Source organism: Lichenostomus cassidix, chromosome W (genome assembly GCF_008360975.1).
Source record: "Lichenostomus cassidix isolate B80296 chromosome W, HeHo_3.0, whole genome shotgun sequence".
Taxonomy (NCBI): domain Eukaryota; kingdom Metazoa; phylum Chordata; class Aves; order Passeriformes; family Meliphagidae; genus Lichenostomus; species Lichenostomus cassidix.
In genome coordinates this window covers 20,793,717-20,816,825 of record NC_139510.1, presented here as the reverse complement: position 1 = coordinate 20,816,825, position 23,109 = coordinate 20,793,717, and the positions used below count along the sequence as shown (strand labels likewise).

The 23,109-nt window shown below is 41.0% G+C and overlaps 1 protein-coding gene across 1 annotated transcript in view; it reads left to right on the top strand.

Moving 5' to 3' along the window:
• The window catches only part of LOC146425660 (guanine nucleotide-binding protein G(q) subunit alpha), a 213,589-nt gene that overhangs the window by 119,513 nt on the left and 70,967 nt on the right, over nucleotides 1-23,109 (top strand). Inside the window, exon 4 of the mRNA XM_085041668.1 lies at nucleotides 8,033-8,187. Within this exon, the coding sequence (XP_084897794.1) occupies nucleotides 8,033-8,187 (155 nt within the window). The remainder of the gene's footprint in view (nucleotides 1-8,032; nucleotides 8,188-23,109) is intronic.

The following is a 23,109-nucleotide window of genomic DNA, read 5'->3' as shown; positions in this document are numbered from 1 at the left end:
AGAAGTGCTGGTTATGCTTCTGTGAAAACATATTTAAGAGAAATTCAAAACAAGGTAGGCACGTACTTCTTTGTAGTTGGAGGAGGAGGAGGTGGAGGTGAAAATATGTAAAGGGAGAACAACATGAAGACACCAAGGTCAGTGGAGAAGGTGGGGGAAGAGGTGCTCCAGGCACTAGAGCTGAAAACCCTCTGCTAGCTGTAGTGAAGGCCATGGGGGAGCAGGAAGTCCCCCTGCAGCCCATGGAGTCTACAAAGATGCAAAAATCCACCCACAGCCCATGCCAGAAGAGCAGGTGGATGACTGGAGAAAGCTGTGATCCAGTTGGAGTCTCATTGAAAGAGTTAAAGCTACAAAAGCCTTGCAAGGGAGAGAAAGGCCTTGCTCTTGGGATAGAAGCAGCCTGGCCTCGGCTCAGGAGTCTGCACAGCACCTTATGGACAAAAACTCATGTTGCAGCAGAATTCGGGCGGGATGTTGCTCATGAGATTAAACCCACGCCAAAGAAGTTCCCAGAAGACTGTCTCTCGTGGGAGGGACCTCATGGCTAAGTAGAGGACCCCTCTCTCTGATTGACTGACCTTCTGACCAAAGAACAAACCCCTTACCCTGCTCTTTGCCCGTGCTGTTGGTTTAGAAAGAGGAAAGGGGGAGTGAGAGGAGAAACTGCTTCTTAAGAAAGAGGGGGTGAGAGCAGAGAAACTGTCTGGAGAGAGAGAGAGATAAGTAGAGATAAAGAGTATTTGTAGTAGAAGAATTGTGGTGATGAATAGATTTATAGACCTGCTCTGTGGACTGAGAAAATACTCCACACCCTGCCCCCCTACCCGAGCTTGTTAGTTAAAAAGAGGAAAGGGGATGAATAAAAATAAGTTCATAAGAGGGAGGGGGTGAGTGAACAAAATAGTGTATAAAAAGTTTATTTTTGTCTTGCATTTATCCTCCAACTCTGTTAGGTAATTAAATCACTTTAGAACTTTAAGTTTAGAGCCTGTCTGCCCTTTCTTCCGTGCGTCCTCCTACCAGTGTCCTATCTCATTTAACTCATGAGATTGGTGTGTGTTTTTAGTTTTTTCCTTTCCCCTCTCCTGCACATCTGTAGCAAGAGAGAGTCGAGATGCCTGCTGTTTAATCAGGGTCAAACCCCAACAGCAAGCAATAACAAAAATAACAACAACAAATAGAACCAGAGAAAAACCAATAACAGATGTCCTTTGAGCTGCTGAGCACTTTCCCACGTGGTGTAATTACGGTCGAAACCAGCAGGGGCGCTGTTGAGCTCCTGGCCGGGCAGGGCAGGTGCGATGACTCCCGAGCGGCTGCAGATGGTGCTGTGGCGCAGGGTCAGGTCAGCCTCACGCAGCTGGTAATGGCAGAAAAAGCTGAGAAGCCGGCAGGCAGCTCGGAGCGGCAAAGCGGGACGGCCGGGGCTGGGGCTGGCTCTCCCGGGCTAGCCAGCGAGGTAGCAAGGACTCTGCAGTCACGGCAGACGCCACGGTCTCATGCGGCGAAAGCGGGGCGGGCGGCAGAGACAGCCGGACTATCCCGGCAGCTGCTGCGAAAAACGCAGCTGGGAAAACGTGCACTCCCAGTGGGAAAGAGGTTGAATCAAAATCTCACCCAGCCAGGAGGAGAAAAGCAGAGCACAGTTGGATCTCCCGCGGTCGCAGCCAGAAGCCAAAAGCAGTTGCTTCCTCCCGGTGACCGACGGAGGAGTGCCGGTCCCAACGGCCAGCTGCCTCTCCCCTTTGCCCCACCTAGCCACAGGCTTTGTCTCTTACAAAAGAATTGATGGCTCTAATCACCCAGATATTTGTTGCTTAGTAACAGGGATGGAGAAAAAATTCCAATGCCCCCAACCTCCGACATGTCCCAAAGCCCTGAGGTCCCTCTTGGTTGTCCTCAGACTTATTTTGACTTCTTAGTTGCCCACCTGAAAAAACAGTAGCATATAATAATCAGAGAGCTGTACCAGGCTGGAGAGTTTCTTGGTGATGTCTCTTACCTGGGCCCCAGGAAGGCAGCACACTTTCCTGTGGGTTTGGTCCGGTCAGCATATTGAGCCCTCTGCTCTTCTCAGAAGGGAGACACCAATGACAACTACCCTTCTTTTTTTCTTGACTGAGGAGATTGTGATGCAGGGATTAGACTGGCTCACCCTAGGCAACCCCTCCAAGCTGATTGGACCTTCATCCAGTTTTATTGTGTGCCTGGCCCTCAAGTTCCAGAACCTCATACCTATTGTACAGGGGCACCTGGGAAGGTGAGGTAGGCCAGGAGGGGATTTTCCTGCCACCTCAAGCAGAGAACAATTTCTATTTGCCCCTCCCCCCACCTCTTAGGTTCCCCCCTTCTGTCTGGTGGCAAGAGGGTAGGGGATCCTTCACTTCTTGTGGTGCAGCCAGCTGGTGCATTTGCCTCAGTGATGGTAGAGAGTGTTCCCACCAGTCAATCTCCTCCTCAAAGTCCCTGATACTTCTTAACCCTTCCACCTCCTCTCTTAGCTCCACCACCAGGCTGAGTAAATCATCCACCTGGTCACACCTTACACAGCTTTTATCTCTACTACTGTACTATACCAGCACCAGGCTCTGTCTCTCCCTGTAGTCTGAGACCTGGACAGCTGCATGTTTGTATGGGGGCTCTGTTAGCGTCGCCACATCCTTTCTGGTGAGTGCTGAGGACATGGCCACCTGCCAAGTATAGTTACCATACCTGGACTCCTCCTGAGAGGGCAATGACCACCAACTGAGCTCTGGAGGCAGTAGGGTGACTGCGCCCTCCCTATGTGTCTCTCCTTGCAAACAGCTGTGCCAGGCCCAGCCGGGCCCTGCTGATGTGCCATGTCCTGTTTGCCCACCCTAGTCGCTCAAGCTCACTGGAGCCATTAAATTTCCCGCAGTTGCCCCTGGCAACACCCACGCTGCATCAGCCTCGCTCACGAGACCTGCGGTTCCTGGCAGGTCTCAGCTCTTGCTCAGATTTCCCCGACTTCGGGAACCCCTGCCCAGCTTGTTCTGCTTGCCTCAAGGACTGACCTTTTCAGAGGGGTTTTTTTTTGTAAATTGCTCTTCTTAGACATACTACAAACAACAGAACTGGGATGCACATCCAAAATCTAGCCGCCTTCTGAGAGAAAGAGAGAGCAGATTTTAACAGTTGAAATTATCTAAAGTCATGGAAAAAATGAATCGTTTAACCTCATCTGCCTGTTAGTCCTCTTAATAGAGGGTATACTGCTTATGGACACTTCAGTTCTCTTTCTCCCTGTTTTGTTTTGCAAATATGTTGTTTTTTTTCTATAGAGGTTGATTGCCAACAGCATTTGTTGAAGTTGTTTTAGTTAATGAAAATATTCTTATGGGTATGGGGTTTTAGGAGGGAAGGGGTGAATAGAGGCAAAAGTGATAATCCACATTTGACAATTAGATATTCTATCAAAATAACAGTAATGAACATTTTGATAAATTTATGTTTTTTTATTTGTTAGGCAACAGCTTAAGTGAGTCAGGCAACCTGAAGTTTATATATAGGAAATATGAAACCTGGAGAGTGACCAGTCACATCCTTTTTTCACCCTGCAGCATGGCATAGTGTTTATTATCTTTGTGTCTGATGCAATTTAAAAGGAAATTAGAAATCAGGAAAATTCAGGGCACTGATTTCAGTGTAGAAAGGAATTTCTGATTTATTCAGCTACTCCGTAAACTTTCTCTGAGCCTTATTAAAAATAAAAGAAGAAATGTCATAGGTGTAGACATGACTTTTTTTCTTCGGTTTTTCCACTGTTTTCCTTTATAAAAGTATTACAGGTAGAGTTCAATGATACATTTTGAACTTGAGTAATTTTCAAATTTAAGTCACAAGATGTTTTGCTTACATCTTTTATTGTTTTGTTGTAGTGCTCACAAGTCATGGGTTAGGATTCATTATTCTAAACATTTTACAGACAGTGAACAGTAACAACAAAAATATTCTTTATTGCAAAGTTAAATTCCTTTTCAAAGATCATATGCTATTTTTCCTACTCAAAAGTTAGAATATAAAATAGGAAGGATGACAAGTTCTTTTTTAGGCAATTTTGATACCATATTGACCTTTTTCAATAACTGCAGGATGATTAGTATTGTACCAAGCCTCCTTCCAACAATTCACAATACATTTTATTAATTAATATATCATTTTTCAGTGTAGCACACCATGGTGCCTCTTTCTGTTTAGCCTAATCCATTCTGTGCTTCAGAGTTGCTCAAAGGAAGCAACTACCTCTCCACAGTCCTCTTCCAAATTAGTTCTCTCAGGCTGCAATGTAAAAGCACTTTCCTACCTTGGACTAATCTTCAGAGATTTATGATTCCTGATACATTAAGGAACACATTCCCCATCTATTACTTTTTCAAGACACTGAAATACAGCCTACTCTCCTTGAATGTTACACCTGTTTCAATTATGTCCAGGTTTGCAGAAAAGTCTTTACTTTTTCATTTGTTCTTGATTTACTGGGTCCAAGGAAAAGAAGGGCAAGGGATAGATAAATATTTCCTCCAAAGCTGCATATCTTGCTATACAACCCAGTAAGGCGAGGCATTTGCATGTACTACAGTTGTAGATTACAAGTCATCAGGGTCTGAATCTGTAAATGACTCATGACTTTGGTTGACTAGCATAAATAATTGTTTCTCCTATAAGCAAGAGCTACATTCTAAAGAAATGAATCACTGGGGTTTTAATCCTCTCAAGACAGGAGAGAAAAAGTCATGGTCATGATGATGGCTTTTTGTACTGACTTCCATTCAGCTCCCAGACTGCTTGGATCTGATCTCTTGCCATTGGTGTAAATTATGCAGTCTATGTGAATTATACCATGCAGACCTAGAATCACAGAATGGCTTGAGTTGGAAGGGACCTTAAAGATCATCTGGTCCCAATCCCCCTGCCATGGGCAGGGACACCTCCCACTAGACCAGGTTACTCAGAGCCCCATCCAGCCTGGCCTTGAACACTTCCAAGAATGCAGTATCCACAACTTCTCTGGAAAACCTGTTCCAGTACCTCACCACCCTCACACAGTAAAGAATTTCTTCCTACTGTCTAATCTGAACCTACCCTCCTTCAGTTTAATGCCGTTCCCTCTTGTCCTATCACTACATGTCCTTATAGAAAGTCCCTCTCCAGCTTTCTTGTAGGCCCCCTTTAGGTACTGGAAGGCTACTATAAGTTCTTCATGGAGCCTTCTCTTCCCCAGGCTGAAAAACCCCGACTCTCTCAGCCTGTCTTCAGGCTTCACTGTGGTTGATGATTTAGTTATTGGCAGGCCAAGCGCTACAACATTTCTTCCAGTTTTAGAAGTCCTGTCACAAAACAAAATATTTGCTAAGATTTGTTTTCCCATGTAAGAAAGATTCTTTAAATGGGCATCTTAAAATCAATTAGTCCACACAGACCATTGATATGAAACAACCTTGTCTACTGCATCTCAAGCATATTGCTTTCTTCTGTGGATCAGAATACTTTTTTTAAATAGACTGCATTTGTGTATGTCTCTCATAAATCTTTTTGGTAGGTTAGAAAGCTGTCACCAAAACTGTGGGGAAAACAAAAACTCTCCAATAACAGCTTTTTCGTGTTAGAGTATCAAGGCATTACTTTATTCTGGCCAGGATGTGATTTGCTAAAGATAATTGGATGAATGTTTTTATAACATCTGTGACAAATAGCGTACAAATTGTTACAGGTATTCTTAAATCTTCAGAAGGACATGGAAAGTGTTGTTCTTTGTCTGCTGATGTCAAAAGTGTATCAGACTGAAAAGTCAGATCATCTGGATTTTGTTTGCTGAACATTACAGCTTAACTAGTAATTACATTTTAATTACCAGTTTAAATTTGGTGGTACTCGCAGAATCCTTTTTCTTTGTTTATTTCACTGCTTTGATAGCAATTGTTGGTGTTCCAAAAGAGAGAAATCTCAGATGGTACAATTTTCTAAGGGGCAGTAGCTTTACTATTTTGTTTCAAATAATGTCTATTTTTGGGTACAGCAAAAAGTATCAGTGAAGACTAAGAAGTACTAGATAAAGTTTATGCATGGTTGAGTCTTTTTCTGCACTAAATTTATGCTTTTGCATCTCATTAGGCTTCAGTAGAATTACTTTTGGCTTTTATCAGAGCAAATGAGAAAACAATTAAGCCAATAGATGAGATCCTGTTTTAAAATCTCTCTCTTTTTGACCAGAAATTAGAAGCCAGTAAAAGATACCGACCAACAAAGACTCAGAGAAAGAAAGAAAAATTGTAATCTACAGCAATGTATAGTACCTCTGGGGAACAAGACAACATAGCCTAGACGTAGCATAAAGACTTGAAATCTGTGTGAAGGGTTATTACTTTTTTTCTTTTAAGAAAAGCAGCATTGTTGTGAAGAGCTGTATGTCAGTAGGATGCAAGTAGTCATGAGTCTACCCAAGTCTACCCAGGGAACCAGAAACAGTTTTCATTGGGGAAAGAATGTTTCTTTTAAAAGGCTGAATTAGATTTCTGATGGATAGGCATCATTGCTGTATATTGAACTTCATTTCAGAGGTTTTGCCACATAGTGCAATATCATATTAGTTCTAGGGCAGGACAAACAGAACTGGTAAATAAAACAATTTAAAATCTTGAACTATTTTTTAGTAATTATATGTCTAAATTATTAACTGAATAAAGTAATTACCTTTTATGATGCTCCTGATGTATAATACTTGAGCATCTGTCAATTATGATGAATTTCCAATGAAAGCTGAACAGCAACTTTTGAATACTAAGTCAGTCTTTTACCTCTCAGCATTTTGATATCAGCTGGCCATACTTTCAGAGCTCAAGAACAATAAAAGAAATAATATCTGAATATATTGTTGTAACAGTTTGTCACAATTAATGAGTAAATACTCAGGGCATCATTCTTTTGGAAGACTACAAAGCCAGTTGAATACATAACTGAGCTTGAGCAAAAAATACAAAATATTTTGGAAAAAAATATATCTTCCTGTTTCACAAGAGTATTGGCTTGTGCTTAGTGGAATACCATTGTTTTTGTTATTTTGTTATGGGATAGTAGAAACCCTTCAGGATCTGTCCAGTTTTGGGATGGGTGAACATGATGTTTCAGAAGAAAATATGCTTTGTTAGAACTTGGAGACTTGAGTTCTTATAATAGAGAGCATATATTCTCCATATCTCAACGACAGACATTTTTCATATTGAACTTGGGGTTCTTGATTTCCACATGAGTAGACAATAGTTGCAGGTATAAAATTTTGTTAAGTAATGAGTAGTAACATTCTCCTGGACTGTCTAAAAAGAGGGGTGACAGGTTGTATGTGTGTAAATAGGATAAATTACTTTAAAAATAACAAACCCAGTCCTTTTTGTATGCACTTACCTGATTTAAAATGCAAAGGGGTCTGTGTCCTTGCTGAAATGAGTCTAGTCTGAGATGTAGACTAAATTTGAGAATAGAATCCCTTGGTTTTTTTGTTTGCCTAAGTTTTCATCTGTTCTTTTTCTCTCTTAGTGTATGTACATATATATGAATCGCTTTAAAAGACAAGTTTTCTCCCTCCTTCCCATTCTTTCTGCTCCCATCAGTCTAACTCTGCCAAGTTGCTTAAGTGGTTATCATTTAAAAAGCAAGCATATTATATGCCCTAAAATTTGACCTGAAAAATGAAAGCTTTCTTAAAAATTAGCTTAACTAAATGTAAATTTTCATGTGAACATTTTATCAATTTCAGCTAAATAATACTGGATTAGGATAAGCTTATTCTGAAATAATGGCCTATATACACATTTATTAATTCACCTTCTCTCATATCATCCTTATTACTATTTTTCTTAGTTTGAACACACCTTAACATCATTCATTCATAACCACACATTGGTGAGATGGCCAGTCTGAAAAATTATTCCTGTTAATCACATTCAAAATATATGAACTATTTGTAAACATAGAAAATTAAGTAAATTTAACTGTTTTCTTTGTTTCAAATTAGGCTCATGCACAGTTAGTTCGAGAAGTCGATGTAGAGAAGGTGTCAACTTTTGAGAACCCCTATGTAGATGCACTGAGAAGTTTATGGAATGACCCTGGAATCCAGGAATGTTATGATAGACGAAGAGAATATCAATTATCAGATTCAACAAAATAGTAAGTATATAGTGGTTACAAACAACTGTATCTTATTTTATGTTCTTTCTAACAAATTAATTCTTACTTTTTATCTTTGTATACTATATTTTTGTGTAGTTATATGTACATATTTTTGTGTATGTGTGTACAAGTATCTGTGTGTGCATACATATTCAGCACAAACCTGCACTTAATAATGTGAATGTAAAGACTACTGTAAGGAAGGTAGTGTATCTAGTTTAGTATTATGTGTTTGTTTCTCAAAACATAAGCCTATGATAATTTGAAATCTTACATTGTTTTATTACTAGACAAGTCCAAAGGCAGACCTCTTTGCAATTCATAAAAATTGCAATGCCCTTGAACACCTGTTTTCCTAGTTTAAAAGAGCAATGAAATTTAACATTGGACCCTGAGCATTGTCTAAATGTCATTCCAAGAAATACAGAGCTCTGGTAAAATTTTTCATCTGGTAAAAAAAAAAGGATAGTGGTAGAGGAGGATGACTTTTTGGTATTGCCCACTAGAAAAAGAGTTAGCATACTTGGGTATTAAAGCTGTGGCAAAAATTTCCATGGTCTCCACTGGAACTTTTAGATTACCTATGGAAATCAATCTTATTATATTGTTCTAGTCTCCATGTCAGGTTGGCATTAAAGGCATCCTCTCATTGAGGAAAACACAGAAGAAACTTAAAGGTGGCATGAAGGTCCCATTAAAGTCAATGGAACATGGCCATACACATAACAAAAGTCTGGAGTGAGATTTATCTGCACAGTAGCCTGAGGGTCCTTATCTAGCACAATCCTTCATACATGATTGAGTCAAGGCAAACTTAAAAATATCTTGCTGATACAGTTTAGGCAGCTAGTGAGCTACTAGTGCTTGAATTAGGTCTTCTCAGATTTGCTCCAATGCTCTGTTATTACCATACCACATTCTGCTTCTGCTTTATCAGCCTCTCATACAGGTTGTTCTATGCAATATGCTGTCCCATAGAGCTGGTTACCTTCTCAGTCTATCACTTTTATTACTTGTATATGCATATTTTGGTACACAATGGTTCAAAATACAGTAAAATCTCTCTTTTATTGCATGGATTCTCAGTGTCCCCAAATATACAATATTGTGTTTTATTTTTCAATGGTAAGAAAGCTAAAAATCCTAGGAAATTATGTATAAGTAAGAATCTTTAGGGTACATGAGTACGAAAAGAACATTTTAGAGACAAATTAAGCTAACTATACTTTTTGATTGTTTTAATTTTGAAATGAACAGCAAACATAAGTAGAAGGTGAAACAGAGCTTTTCTTATATATGTATGCTCTAACTTTGATTCCATGATAGATATAATACTGATTTCAAAATTGAAATTAATGCATATGTTTTAATGGCTACCTTAGAAGAATACAATAAAATTAATAAGTCTCCAAAGTAGGAAATAAGCATCTGATGCCACTTCAGATCAAATTGCACTGAATCTTAGTTTTGGCCTAGTTCTAATGAAATCACCATAGTAGATCTTTTGAGTAGTATTAAAACAGTATAGCTCATTATTGAGCTATAGAAACATAATTTTCATACATTTTCTTTCAAAAGGGAAATGTACTAGTTGATTGGCAATTTTTAAAGCTCAGCATATGTAACCATTTAACAACATGATTTATTGAGGATTTTGTAGATTTTAATTATAAAATATTAGAGCTCATTTTGTGGTGTTCTGCAAAAATTATTTTAGAACGAGTAATAAAATATTAGAATTATCAAGCACTATATATGAGCCTTTATATGAGCTTATCTTATATTTATGCTTGCAAATAGAGTTTCTTTACATATGTAAGTCCAGGAAAAGCAATTAGCAGAAACCAAAGAAGCATTATTTCAAAAATACAGTCCACATGTCACCAAACGGGATGAAAGAAACTTATCCAAACTTATTCTTTTAAGCGAATAAGCAGACACTTCTTTATTCAGGGCACTGGGGACATGGGAGATAGCCTCCTCTGAAATGTGTCCCACTTAACAAACAAAACCCATCCATTTTATATACTTTTTCTGCTGAATCATGGTTCTTTTACATTCTATGCATACCATACCCGCTCTTAAATTTAACCTTTACATTGATTGGTTCCAATAGTTAATAGCTTCACCAATATTCTTATCCTAAAACAATCATTGATCATCTCTACTAAGGTCTACTGATTGGAATCCTTAGTATTAAAATCAAGATGGGAAGGGTAGTGGGTTTCCAAGCAGCATAACTGGTGAGCATGATGGTCTCCATAGCTTCTTGATTGAAACATAAGGTTTCAGTAACTTCTTGGCGAGATTTCTGCGGTTACACATTCCAAACACAGCACTCCTGATATTTCTATACCTTATACTTCACAATTTTCTACTTATAATCACAGCTAACACTTTTATATGGTTTAACTGATTGTTTGATCAAAATATTCATAGCACACATATTTAGGGATAAAACATTGTCCTTGTTCTGGCCAGGACAGGGTTAATTTTTGCAGTACCTGGGGAGGGGGCGTGGCCAGGACCTGGAGGTTATTCTATACCACCTCACATCATTGCTAGGGGTGGGGGAAGGGACTCACTTCTGAGGAAAAGAGATTCCTTTGGGCTGAGCAAGTGTGGTCAGGGTGGGGTAGCAGTCACAGTGTGTTGGGCTCTGCAGTGAGCATTTTTGCCTGTGAATCGCTCTCTTTCTTACACTTTTGTTGTTAATATTGTTGCTGTTGCTGTTTGTTTACTTGTCTCATTGCCGTTTCCAGTAAATTGTTCTTATCTCAACCTGTGATCTTTGCCTTTTGGGCTTCCAATTCTCCTTTCTGGCCACCTGTGGGGACAGAAGAGGGGGATGGGGACTAAGCGAGCAGCAATGGGGTTTGGAGAATCTTGGTGGGAGAACTAAATTGGAGACTATGATTTGCCCCAAGCGGGCCCAGAGACGCTTCAGAGACAAAGTCAGAGAAGTGGGTATTTGCTTTATTCGGTGCACCAGGTGTGGGGAATTCCCTCCTCCAAACACACACCTCGGTACCTCCAAAGACACAGTGTTATAGGTAAAATTCATTAATATTCATCACATTCCCCAGGATAGGAGTGGTTATACAAATCATTTCTCGGAACTCATTAATATCATTAGCATGTGCACTACGCATGCTCTGTGTGTCCCGGTGGTTTTTGGAGACCCCAAAGACCCCTCCAGGATGAAGGTCATCACAATGCACTTTTCACCTTTCTCTCTGGAGCATGCGTAGTCCTCATGGGATGATTCAGGGTTGTTGTGCTGGCTTCAAACGGATTCTTGTCCCTCTTATCTTGATAGGATTAAGGGAATCCTGTTTTTCTAAGATTTAGAATTCACATATTCTAAATAGTCTCTCAATAGTTAACTTGAGTTACCTATTGATTACCCCTTTCTCAACTACCATTCCTAAACCATGACAAACATCTAAACAAAATTTGCCAGCTTTAAGTCCCTATGTCACAAAGCAGAAAAACATAATGCTTGAAATTTATTACTGGGATTGACAAATTACTTAGAAGGAAGTAAACATCCAGTGCTCACTGACTTGGTGAGATTTCAGTAATTTCATCTGACTTGATATATAATACTGGAAAAATAGTTTGTTGGCCACCAGCTCTCTTGTATATATTTTGAAACATGTGTCAATCTCATCCTACTTCTTCATCCCTTGCATGAGTCTGTGACGTATTAATGAGAGACACTTGCTGTATGCAAAATGAATCTGAGTTTATTGCAAAGTTAAACAGTATATATACTCTTAGAAGCTGTTTCTTAGCTGTTCGCTTAGCCATTTACAATTCCTCAATAAATCTGTCAGTCTTGACAGTTTGTTATTCTTCTCTCAGGGGAGAGCAGGAAGCCGTTATCTGCTCCAGATTCTGTGTCGGTCAACATTCTTTTGTCTCTGGTTTGCCTCAGCATGTGATCGCGGCAGCAGCTTCCTTTGTAACTCCACATTTCCCCCTTCTGTTTTTATTGAGGTCATAGATAAAGCTAAGGAAACCATGACTTGTTTTTGTGTGCTTTTAACAGCTCTATGTTGAAAAGGACAAGACAGAGAATTAAAAAGGATATCACTGCCAAACAACTTAGTCTGATGAAAATCCAAATTGTAAATTTATTCCAGAGTACCATTTTTTTGGATTCAGCCAAGAGAGATAATTTTTTAGGTCTGTTAACACTTTTTGTTCTTCCAGGATTTGTAAAGCTCTGAGTTGATCTTTTAGTTGAGAGTGAAGTGAATGAATATCTTGTCTTAAAGTTTTATCAAAGGCCCCTTTGAGGTGGTTTTTAACTGTCTCCCAATTCTGTTCTGTTTCAATCCACGGAAGAGGGGTGACACATAAAGAATTATGAATGTGTTCCCAATCATGGGAAAGGGATAGATGAGTTTTTTGGGCCTCAACTCTTTCACCTACCCATAAAAGAGCACTTTCTCAGGCATCTAATCTGGCCATTATTTCTTGATCTATTTATTCTTGTGTTTGTAATTCTTTTGTGATGTTAGTTAAAGCTTGTCCCATGGCATGGGCAGTTTGAATGGAATTTGTTACGGTCGCGAAAGCCACAGAGTCCGCAGTTAATATTATTACAGCAGAAACAATAGCAAAGATTAGCCAACCCAGAAATTTGCAAACTCGTTTTTTACTCTTTTGGATTTCCTCTTGGACTTGCTGGGATAATTGTGAAAGACCATCTTTTCCTTCCCAGGTCTGAGTCAGATCTACAGGTACCCAAATTACAGGTCTTCTTTTAAATGGAAGGACAGAAGAGTTACACATATCCTCACAGGTTACACATGATTTTAAAACAAAAGAATTAGCAGATAAAAATACAAACCATTTCTATAATTTATCGAAAAGTTATTAGCTAAAGCAAAAACATACAGGTGTGAAGTACAAGTCGTTAGTAATTGGTCCTTCAGCAGCATTAAATTGGCATTTGTAGCATTCCCATTCAATTTTATTTGGTATATCCTATTGCCAAAAGCAGGTAACAACATTTTCCACAAATATTTATGAACATGTGATTGATTACTATCTAAAAATTATTGAATCAATGGTCCAGCCATCCCACCATCATGACAAACAATACTGCGGTTTTCCTTTTGGGACAGGAGAATGGTTGTATTAGTCCCATTTTCTCTAAGGATACCATGTGGTCCCTAATCAATTACTCTTTCATACTGTAAGAATTGTTGTGGCCATTGTCCTACACATGATGTCCATTCCAAACGCCATATACTGGAAATGGATGTGAAACGACATTTGGGGAAATGAGGTGGGGTGGCATCCACAGATTTATTGGAGATAGACAGGTGTCCCATTCCGCTGTAAAAAGAGGCAGTGGGGAAGGATTCTTTTTAGTAGATTTCTTGGACAAAAATTAAGCACAAACGCGGCAATATTATATTTGAGAACTGTTTATTGATAAAGAAGGGTAAGTGTTCCTACCAAAGGGGGACAGAAAAAGGAACAAAGAGGAAAAAGAGAGACGGAGAGAGAAAGAATACCGGACAGGTCGTTACCGCTGTACCCTGGGCGCCCCGTCGGCGAGGGTTTGGCAGATGGAGTGTGTGCGCTGCAAGCTGTGAGGAGTCTGCATGGCTCCCGGGCCAGGTCAGGCGCGATTTCCAAACAGCAGCAGCTGCGTGTCCCTTCCGTGGGTGAAGAACAGAAACAGGACTCGAGGAGCAGCTGCAGGTGGTCAGGGTCGGAGCACGGTGGCTGCAGGCGGCGACGGCTGCAGGGCTGCTGCGGAACTCACAGCGGCTGCATGCAGGCAGGGTGCAGGCAGCGGCGGCTCCGTCGAGAAACAGCAAGCACAAGGTTGTCGCGGCGACAGAGCTGCCTCGGGCAAGCAGTGAAGCAGAGCAGGACACGGGCAGACAGGACAGCCAGCCAGGGAAGGAGCAGGATTGCAGGGAGAAAAATGCAAAGGGAGGGAAGGCTCCAGGCGAGCCTCTGCTCCCTCTAAGAAACCCAAAGAAAATGACCCCCGGGTTGTGTCACAGTTAACTGCTTTTATGTGCTTGGCCCTCCTACAGCATGCCTTCCCATGCGCTTTTTCTGCGCGTTTTTTCCCGGGCATCTGGGGATCTGCTCCACCGGCAAGGGGGAGCGTTGCTTGCAGATCAGCAGTGGAAGCTTTCTCTCTCCTGACTGGCTGCCAGGCGAAGCCTCTCGGAGGACAGAGCTCCCAGCACATACACAGACCCTTAAGGTAATTTTTTCACCTCATGTATAAAATATGTTGAGGCATAAATAAAAATCAGATCCGCCTCTCACAACAGGATGGCCAGCAGTGTAATAGCAGTCAACCTTTTTGCAGTGTCTGAGTGTACATATATTAAATGTAGTTGCACAGAAAAATTAGCACAGGGTAAAGGTAAAAAGGTAGTTGTTTGATTCCACATTAAGCATACAGGTGGTAAATCAGTAACATAAGTATTATTGCTAATATATGTATCTACAACATCCTGATATAGGGAAGGAAGCCGAGTTCTTCCTACCCATTTTGTTCCATTGTTGCTGAGGGGAGGCTCTGGATCCCACCATGTCAGAGGTCAGAGCAGTGGAAGTTCAAGAATGTGTGCCCAGTAGATTCTTCCTTCCACCACTTGATGGCAGTATAGTAGTAGAAAGAGGACAAAATTCATTTTTGTCATCCTTGACTGGGTTTGATGTACCGTGCCAGAAGCCAATATGGCCCTGTAGGTAGAGAAAGACTCCCATAACCTCTCCCCCAAGCTAACCGTGGAACTGGACCTTTCCACTGACTGCTATGTACATGTTTGTAACTTCTGGGTGAACTCCTTCTCCATCAGTGGTCTGACCTAGGCGTCTCTGATGTGTTGTTAGGTCATATCTAGTGCAAAGCTTAAAAAAATTTAAAACACAGGTTGCCTTGTCAAGCTGCTCTTGAGGGAGCATACCAACCAGGTTGTCCCTATTTTGTTTCTGCAGCATGTTTTTCAATGTATAATGTGCCCTTTCCACAATGGCTTGCCCTGTTGGAGAATGCGGATAACCTGTAATGTGTTTGATACACCTAGTGTGGAAAAATTCTTGTGTTTTATGAGATGTATATACAGGTCCATTATTTGTTTTTATCTGTTGAGGGACCCTCATTGTGGTAAAAACATGTAGCCAATGTCCAGTGGCATCTCTCGATTTCTCACCTTTGTGTGCTGTTGCTACTATGAATCCTGAAAAGGTATCAATGGAAACATGGACATATTTAAAAGTCCCAAAGTTTGAAATGTGCGTTACATCTGTTTGCCAAATGTCATTAGGTTTAAACCCTTGCGGGTTTATACCTAACATTTGTGGCTAAGTGTTGGAAAACGCAGTTTTCCAGCAAAACTCATGCTAACTGAGCAGGCCTGAGCAAGGCTTCAGCATGGTCAGGCCTCAGTAAAATCCTGACAAGTTGTTTTGAAGAGCTGACGCCTGAGAACCACAGCTGTGTTTCTGAGCTGTGGGAAGAATGTCATGAGAAAGATTAGGGAGTCAGAAGTGTTATGAGAAAGAAAAAGGGAGTTACCAGGAGGATCCCTGAATGTGTGAGAACAGACTGCAGGTGTGTGTGTAACTATGAATAGTAACTTCTGTAACAGTATATAAGTTTCTCGTTTGGTGAAATAAAATGGAGCTTACTTTATATCTCATATTGAGACTGCCGTGAGTTCCCTCTCGTCGCGATGTCAGCTAAGAGAGAGTTTGCTGACATTGTGAGCAAGTATTCACTATATCCCATGCTTGTGGCAAAGTTAAATCAAATTGTTTGACTAGTGCTCGGGCATTTTGATGATACAAATCATGAGAATGTTTTGCCTGCTCTAATTTTTGTGGTATAGTAATTGTCATAGCTAGCACATTTGCTCTCACATTACCTTCCACTATGGGTCGAGGCAGAGTGGTGTGGTACCTAAGGTGCAGAATGTAATATTTGTGAGACCTGTGAAGTAAAAAGTTGTACAAAGTGGTTAATAACACAAAAAGATCTATGTTAGGAACTTCCTTCAGGAATGAATGTTCAATTCTCTCGACAATTCCTGTAACATAAAGAGAATCACAAACAATGTTAATGGATTCCTGTGAGAAATGACTAAATGCCTCTACCACAGCCGCTAGTTCAACCAATTGAGTAGATCTGGGTTGAAAGGTTATTGAATATTCCCATTGTCCCGTGTTGTTTTTCCACAGGGTCACAGCTTTATGTGTTTTTCCTGACCCATCAGTGCAAATAGTTTTTGCATCAGAGATAGGCATCTTTAATTGCAGTTACAGTGGTTGGAAGGGGAATTCTTTAAAGGATTGTAACAGTGTATGACAAGGCATTGAATGAATAAATTGTCCATTATAATCAGCAAGGGCAATTTGAAATGGCAGTGAGTTCCTGAACAGATTTTCTAATTCTGTCACACTAATAGGAAGATGTATTACTGCTGGATCATAACCTGTCAGACTCTGGCATCGATGCCCTTCCATCGACAGCTATTGAATAAGCATCTCTAGTTGAGTGGTTATAGTTTTTGTGAAGGTATATGGTAGAAAAATCCATTCTAATAGCCAAAGACGATGTTCATCACATTGACCAATGAGAGCATAAGATTGCAAAGAATACAGAATTAGGAACAACCGCAAAGGCAAATTTGGGTTCTGCCATGTGGCAAAGGATTAATTGATTTTGTCACTTACATGTGCCAAAGCCTCTCGGGCAGTCTTTATTAACTGCTTAGGGGAAGAAAGATCTGGGTCCCCTTTTAATAATTGAAATAAAGGGGATAATTCTTCTGTGGTGATTCCCAATAAAGGGCAAATCCAATTAATAGTGCCCAATAACTTTTGCAAATCGTTCAATGTGCGTATTTCAGTTCTTAAAGTTACTGGCTGTGGGGTGACTGTTGTCTCTAATAATTTAAGCTAAGGTATTTCCAAGGACATTCTGTTTGGTTTTTCTGTGGCTACACATAAGCCTCTGCTGGCAAGCATTATTTTTAAAGAAGCAAGGCAATCACATAGCAATGCAGAGCTGTCAGAAGCAATTAAAATATCGTCCATGTAGTGATACAGCAAAACAGATGGGTATTTTTGCCATATTGATTGTATCGCTGAGTGAACAATAAATTGATAGCTAGTAGGACTGTTTTTCATACCTTGAGGTGTCACAACCCACTGGTATCGTTCCATAGGAGTCTCGTGACAGATGGTAAAGGCAAATTTAGGTGCATCGTCAGGATGTAAAGGAATTGCAAAAAAGCAGTCTTTTAAGTAAATTATTGCTAATTCCCAGTGTTCTGAAATCATTGTAGGGTTAGGTATTCCTGGTTGTAATGGCATAGATGACATCGCTTCATTAATTTCCCTGAGATCCTGTAAAAGCCTCCACTTTCCTGATTTCTTAGGGATAACGAAAATAGATGTATTCCATGCGCTGGTGGAAGGGACTATGTGACCCAAACGCAACTGTTCTTTTATGAGAATCCAGGCCTGATGAAGCCGCTCGACTTTGAGGGACCACTGATCAACCCAAACAGGTTTATCTGTAAGCCAAGTTAGTTTGAGGAACGGCATTTCATCAGTGGCCCCATCAAAAGTGTGTTGAAATGAGCAAACCCCATTGAGTCATTAAGTCTTCCCCGACAAAGTGCCCGGGATCGGGAGTACTTACGGCCGCAAGGTGGCAGTCTTGCTCTCTGGACCGATTATCTGTAGTTCTTTTGCTGATTGCCATGGTATTTGCTGTCCCTGGCTCCTGCAAGGATCGAAGTTGAAGGTGCCAGAGGCCACTCGGGAGGCCACTCCTTTTGTGCTATGATGAATACATCAGTTCTTTTATCGACCAGACCTCGACTTAGAGCCTATTTGGCAAATGAGTAATGGCTGTTGTACCCCTATGATTTTTGACCTAAATATCTGTAGGGTACCTGTGCTCCCAAATTCTCCTGCGTTTCGTTGTTGTTGTAGGATTGGTGCTGAACAGGGAATTGCTGGCAGCAGTATTAATTGTGCCAATCTGCTTCCCTGTGCCACTGTACAGGGAGGATTGGGTGTTCAAGCCATTATTTTAATTTCCCCTTTATAGTCGGCATCAATGATTCCTGGTGATATAAATAGTCCTGTTCGGGTGGTAGAAGACTGACCTAATAATAAAGCGTGAGTTTGAAATGGTAGTGGACTGAAAACAGCAGTGGGTAACAGATGAACAGAGGTATCATTTAAGACTGTGGTAGAGCTGATGGCCAGGTCCAAGCAGCACTCCTGGGGGTGCCCCTTGCAAGATTTGTGCTTGTATTGGCATCTGATTGAGTGGGGTCCCGTTGGATTGGGGGGCACCAGACCTCACACCCCCTTTCGAGTTTCACTGCTTTGGGAGAGAGGGTTGCCATCTTGTCATATTTAGACCAGCACTGATTGCTCCAATGAAACCCTTTTTGGCAGCGAGGAGAAGGTGTATTGGGTTTTTTATTGCCTTTTTGTCCTTTCGGACATTGTTTACTAATGTGGCCCTCTTTCCCACACTCAAAGCACTTAGCAGCTGCTCTGGCCACTTGCAGTTGTTGGCCTATTGCAGTAGCAATCAGTTCTGCTTTAAATTGTTCTGAGGCGATATTAGTGCATGCCTTGATATAATCAGAAAGTTCAACATCAGCACGGTTATGTATCTGGTCCAGGGCTTTTTTACAGCCGTTGCTAGCATTTTCATAAGCAAGGGATTTTAAGACAGCATCAGCTGCCTCTTGTATATCAATTTGTTGCCTAACAGCTGATTGCAATTGGTCAATAAAGGCAATATGTGGTTCCTGAGGACCATGCCGAATAGCAGCAAAACCAGGCTGTAATTTTTTTGTATCAGGTACTTTTGTAGTGCACACAGGGTGATAACAGTAGCTTGTTCCCAGGCCTGAGGGAGCAGTTGAAGTTGTGCACAGGCACTGGCATACATCGGTACCTGTGATTCGGGGGGTAGGTATATTGATTGGGGGTTGCTGATTGGCATCATTCAATGTCTGAGTTTGAGCCAAATCTAAAATTCTGTCCACCAGAGTATTGTCCCCCTGTGAAAACTGTTTTAAAATGAGATTTCCAACCCACCAGTAACAGTGTGTGCTTCAGCAATGGCATCCAGTAAATTCATAGTAAAGGAGGAGTGTAAACCATTTTCCTTCACTGATTTCTTCAGTTCCTTTACCATTTCATATGACAATTGTTTGTGATGTGGGTTTTGATTACGATATACAACAGGCATTGCTTGAAAAAATTCAATATCACCTTCTTCTAAAGTCTGTCTTCAGCATTTCTGTATAAACCTTTCTGGCTGAGGCCCTATAGGTGGCATTTTTTTCCTCATAATAGTTGATTCGCCCCAATCGAGCCTGGAGACACTTCAGAGACCAAGTCAGAGAAGTGGGTATTTGCTTTATTTGGTGCACCGGATGTGTGGGGAATTCTCTCCGCCAAACACACACACCTCAGTACTTCCAAAGGCACAGTGTTATAGGTAAAATTCCTGAATATTCATTACATTCCCCAGTATAGGAGTGGTTATACAAATTACTTCTCATAAGTCATTAATATTATTAGCGATTTCTTGTGCTCAATGGCAAAAGGATTCCTTTTGCCCCCTTTTATCTTGATAAGATTAAGGGAATCCACAAGGCCAGAACTGTTATCAGCCTTCAGCCCTGGATGGGCGCCGTGCTGGTGGATGGGGCAAAAGCTCAAAGAAACAAGGATGGTTGAAGTGCAAATAGATTTGGGTTTTCTATTTGACCACTTTTTTCTCATAGTCACTAGAAAAATAAGACGGGGCATAAGGCGGAGGTCAAGTTACCACAACCTTTCTGCGTGCAGTTTGTAATATTTCTTCCACTCTAGGAGCAGCTGATGCCATAGCACATGCTGGGGCTAGAGGAGGATACAAATCTGATTCTTATTCAGGATCATCTGGACCAGGATCAAAAGGATCCTCTCTCTCCGGATCATTCTCCTCAGGTGAAGTCTCATTAACGAAAACAACAGTATCTGTCGGGGATGCAGGCTTGCTTCCTTGAATTGTTGCAGAGCAGACTATATCACATGACATGTAATAATATAATCAGTGTGAATATCATGATGAGTAACCTGATGAGTTTGTAGGCATTCACCAACCTTTTGCCAATGAGCAAGGTCATAGGAGTGATCCGATGGATACCAGGGACAAAAATGTCATACCCATATAAGTAAGTGTATAAGTCTTTGGGGTTGGATTTTATATCCTTGTTCCTTGGTAATACGCAACAAACAGTCTTTATGCAGTTTTTGGGATTTCGTTCTGCTTTGTCCCATTATAAGAAATGCTTCACGACTGCTTGCAAAGGCTAACTTGTTTTATGGCCGGCGATGAAAGGAGCTCTTTGATGATCGGTTGAACACACCCACGGTTGGTTCAGTCAGAATACGCCACTGGACTGGATCACCTCAGCAGTAATGAAGTCCCTGTTTGGGTGCCATTTCTGGCATATGAATGAGAGACACTTGCTGTATGCAAAATGAATCTGAGTTTATTGTAAAGTTAAACAGTATATATATACTCTTAGCGTGAGAAGCTGTTTCTTAGCTGTTCGTTTAGCCATTTACAGTTCCTCAATAAATCTGTCAGTCTTGACAGTTTGTTATTCTTCTCTCAGGGGAGAGCAGGAAGCCGTTATCTGCTCCAGATTCTGTGTCGGTCAACATTCTTTTGTCTCCGGTTTGCCTCAGCATGTGATCACGGCGGCAGCTTCCTCTGTAACTCCACATGAGTCTCTCCTGTGTTCTTGTCAGGTTTTTTGCCCCAGCATTTTTACAATAGTGGTATTTTTAATCTGTTCAGTGTTGCTTTTTTCCCCCTCACCATTAGTACATGTTGTCTTTCTAAATATCTTTCCCTGTATTTTCTGTTTCTGTTGTTTCTAAGTTCTGATGCTAGCTTCTAATATATCTTGTGTCTATACTTTCACTTTCTGTCATCTTCTGAGCTTCTTTGTCATTCTTAGCAACACTTTTGAAGTTTTCTATCCACTGCTAGTACACTGCAAGAATACATCTGATAGATGTGCATTTACCAGAAGGGGTGAGAGGAGTGTCTAAGAAAGTAAGGTTCCTGAAAGGTGGGAGTTGATTTGAACCTCTTGGTAGCTAGGCAAATGCATTCCATTCTTTTCCCTTACCACTGGATGCACCAATGGTTGTATGTTCATATTGTTTTTTAAGTAATTTCTAGACTTGGATCTGCACTAAAGTCGAGAGCGCAACTTATAAAACGACATTATTGACTTCCCACATACATTGCTGGGTGACTTACCCACTTATTCACCACTAAACCACTTCCATTTATGGCTTCAAAGATACCGTTCACAGCGTGAGACAGATGTAAACCAACACTACAGTGTGGATAGCCTGAAATAATAGCTGGGTGAGATTGGATCTTTTTCTATATATAAATTCTACAGACCTAAACCCAAATAGAAACAAGTTGCTAGTCAACAGTTTGATTATATAATGATTTTTCAAAGTCTAAAGGTAAGAGAAGCAGCAGTTTTACTAAGAAGATACAGTTGTTAGAAGTAGCATTTCACATTCGTGTTTCAACTTGCAGAAGTTGGGCTATAACAAGTTTGTGAAGACTCATCACCATAGGAAACATTTAGAATGTAACTGAAAAACTTCCCATAACCTTGCTAAGAAAACTTCACCTTCACTATCCCATTAGAAAGAAGAGGTATGACATTGTGTATGATGCCTTAAATTGCTAGAAAAATTTTTAGACGCAGACACACAGTATGGGATAGGGGTTTTACCTTGGCTTAATAGGATCCCAGATGCGCACCGATGAACAAGCAAGCCCCAAAGGCCAGCCAAAAGCCAAAAGCTCAAAAAGCCAAAAAGCCCCAAAAGCCCCGACGATATCCCCCGTATACAATTTATGGACAGCCTAGATTAGAATACCTATCTAAAAGTCTCCAATAAGAAGTCTAACAAATGAAGTAACTGCCCCCTTATTAAAATTGCCCCCCCCCAAAAGATTGCTACTTAGTTTACAAAAAACATCTCAGTGATGGGGGCCCTGTTCAAGGTTGTGCGTCATGCTTTTGAGATTGAGGGTTTGTTTCATCTTCCCAAAGGATTCTGAGCAGGGCAAGGGGTACTAGGGTGATAGAATGTAGGGTTAAGATACAGGGAGTAAAAGTACAGGAACGGGGAAGGGTGGGTAAAAGGTTATATATAAAGGATATAAAGAGAGTATAAAAGTAAAATAAAAAATACACAAAAAACCCATCAGGCATCATGTACCTCCAACCAAGGGTTTTCTAGTTTTCACACAAGCACTGAGGATATTAGTTTAGCTTTCCCTGACTGTGTTTTATTACATTTCAGATAATTAAATATAATTCTCCCTCAAGTTCCTACCCCACTTTATCGATGCTAGTCAGTATTTAATGCATTGTTTTTAGTTATACATACATGGTTATCCTGTCATGTAATAGACATACTAAATATAAAAAGAAGGTCTGAACAAAGTAATGGAATTTGTCTGTGTAATGGTGCTTCCTGTAGAAAAACTGAAGATTAAGCAGTTGAACTAGGGAAATCCAGAAAGGCAAGTTGAAGTGGTACGGGGGCGCGTGAGAGGTCCGGCGCGCCTTGCCCCGCACGGGCTGGCTGGGCTTCGGCTAGCTCAGAGGCTGCACCGGGGCTCGGGCTTCCTGCCCCCCCCGCTATCCTTCTCTGCTCCGGCTGCTGCGGCAGTCGGCTTCAGGGACCCAGGGTCGCCCGATGGGCGGCAGGAACCCCGCGGCAGAGGCAGGTGCCTGCCGGGCAGGGATGCGGTGGAGTCGCGGATCGCCCCTCAAGATAAAGAGAGTCCAAGCG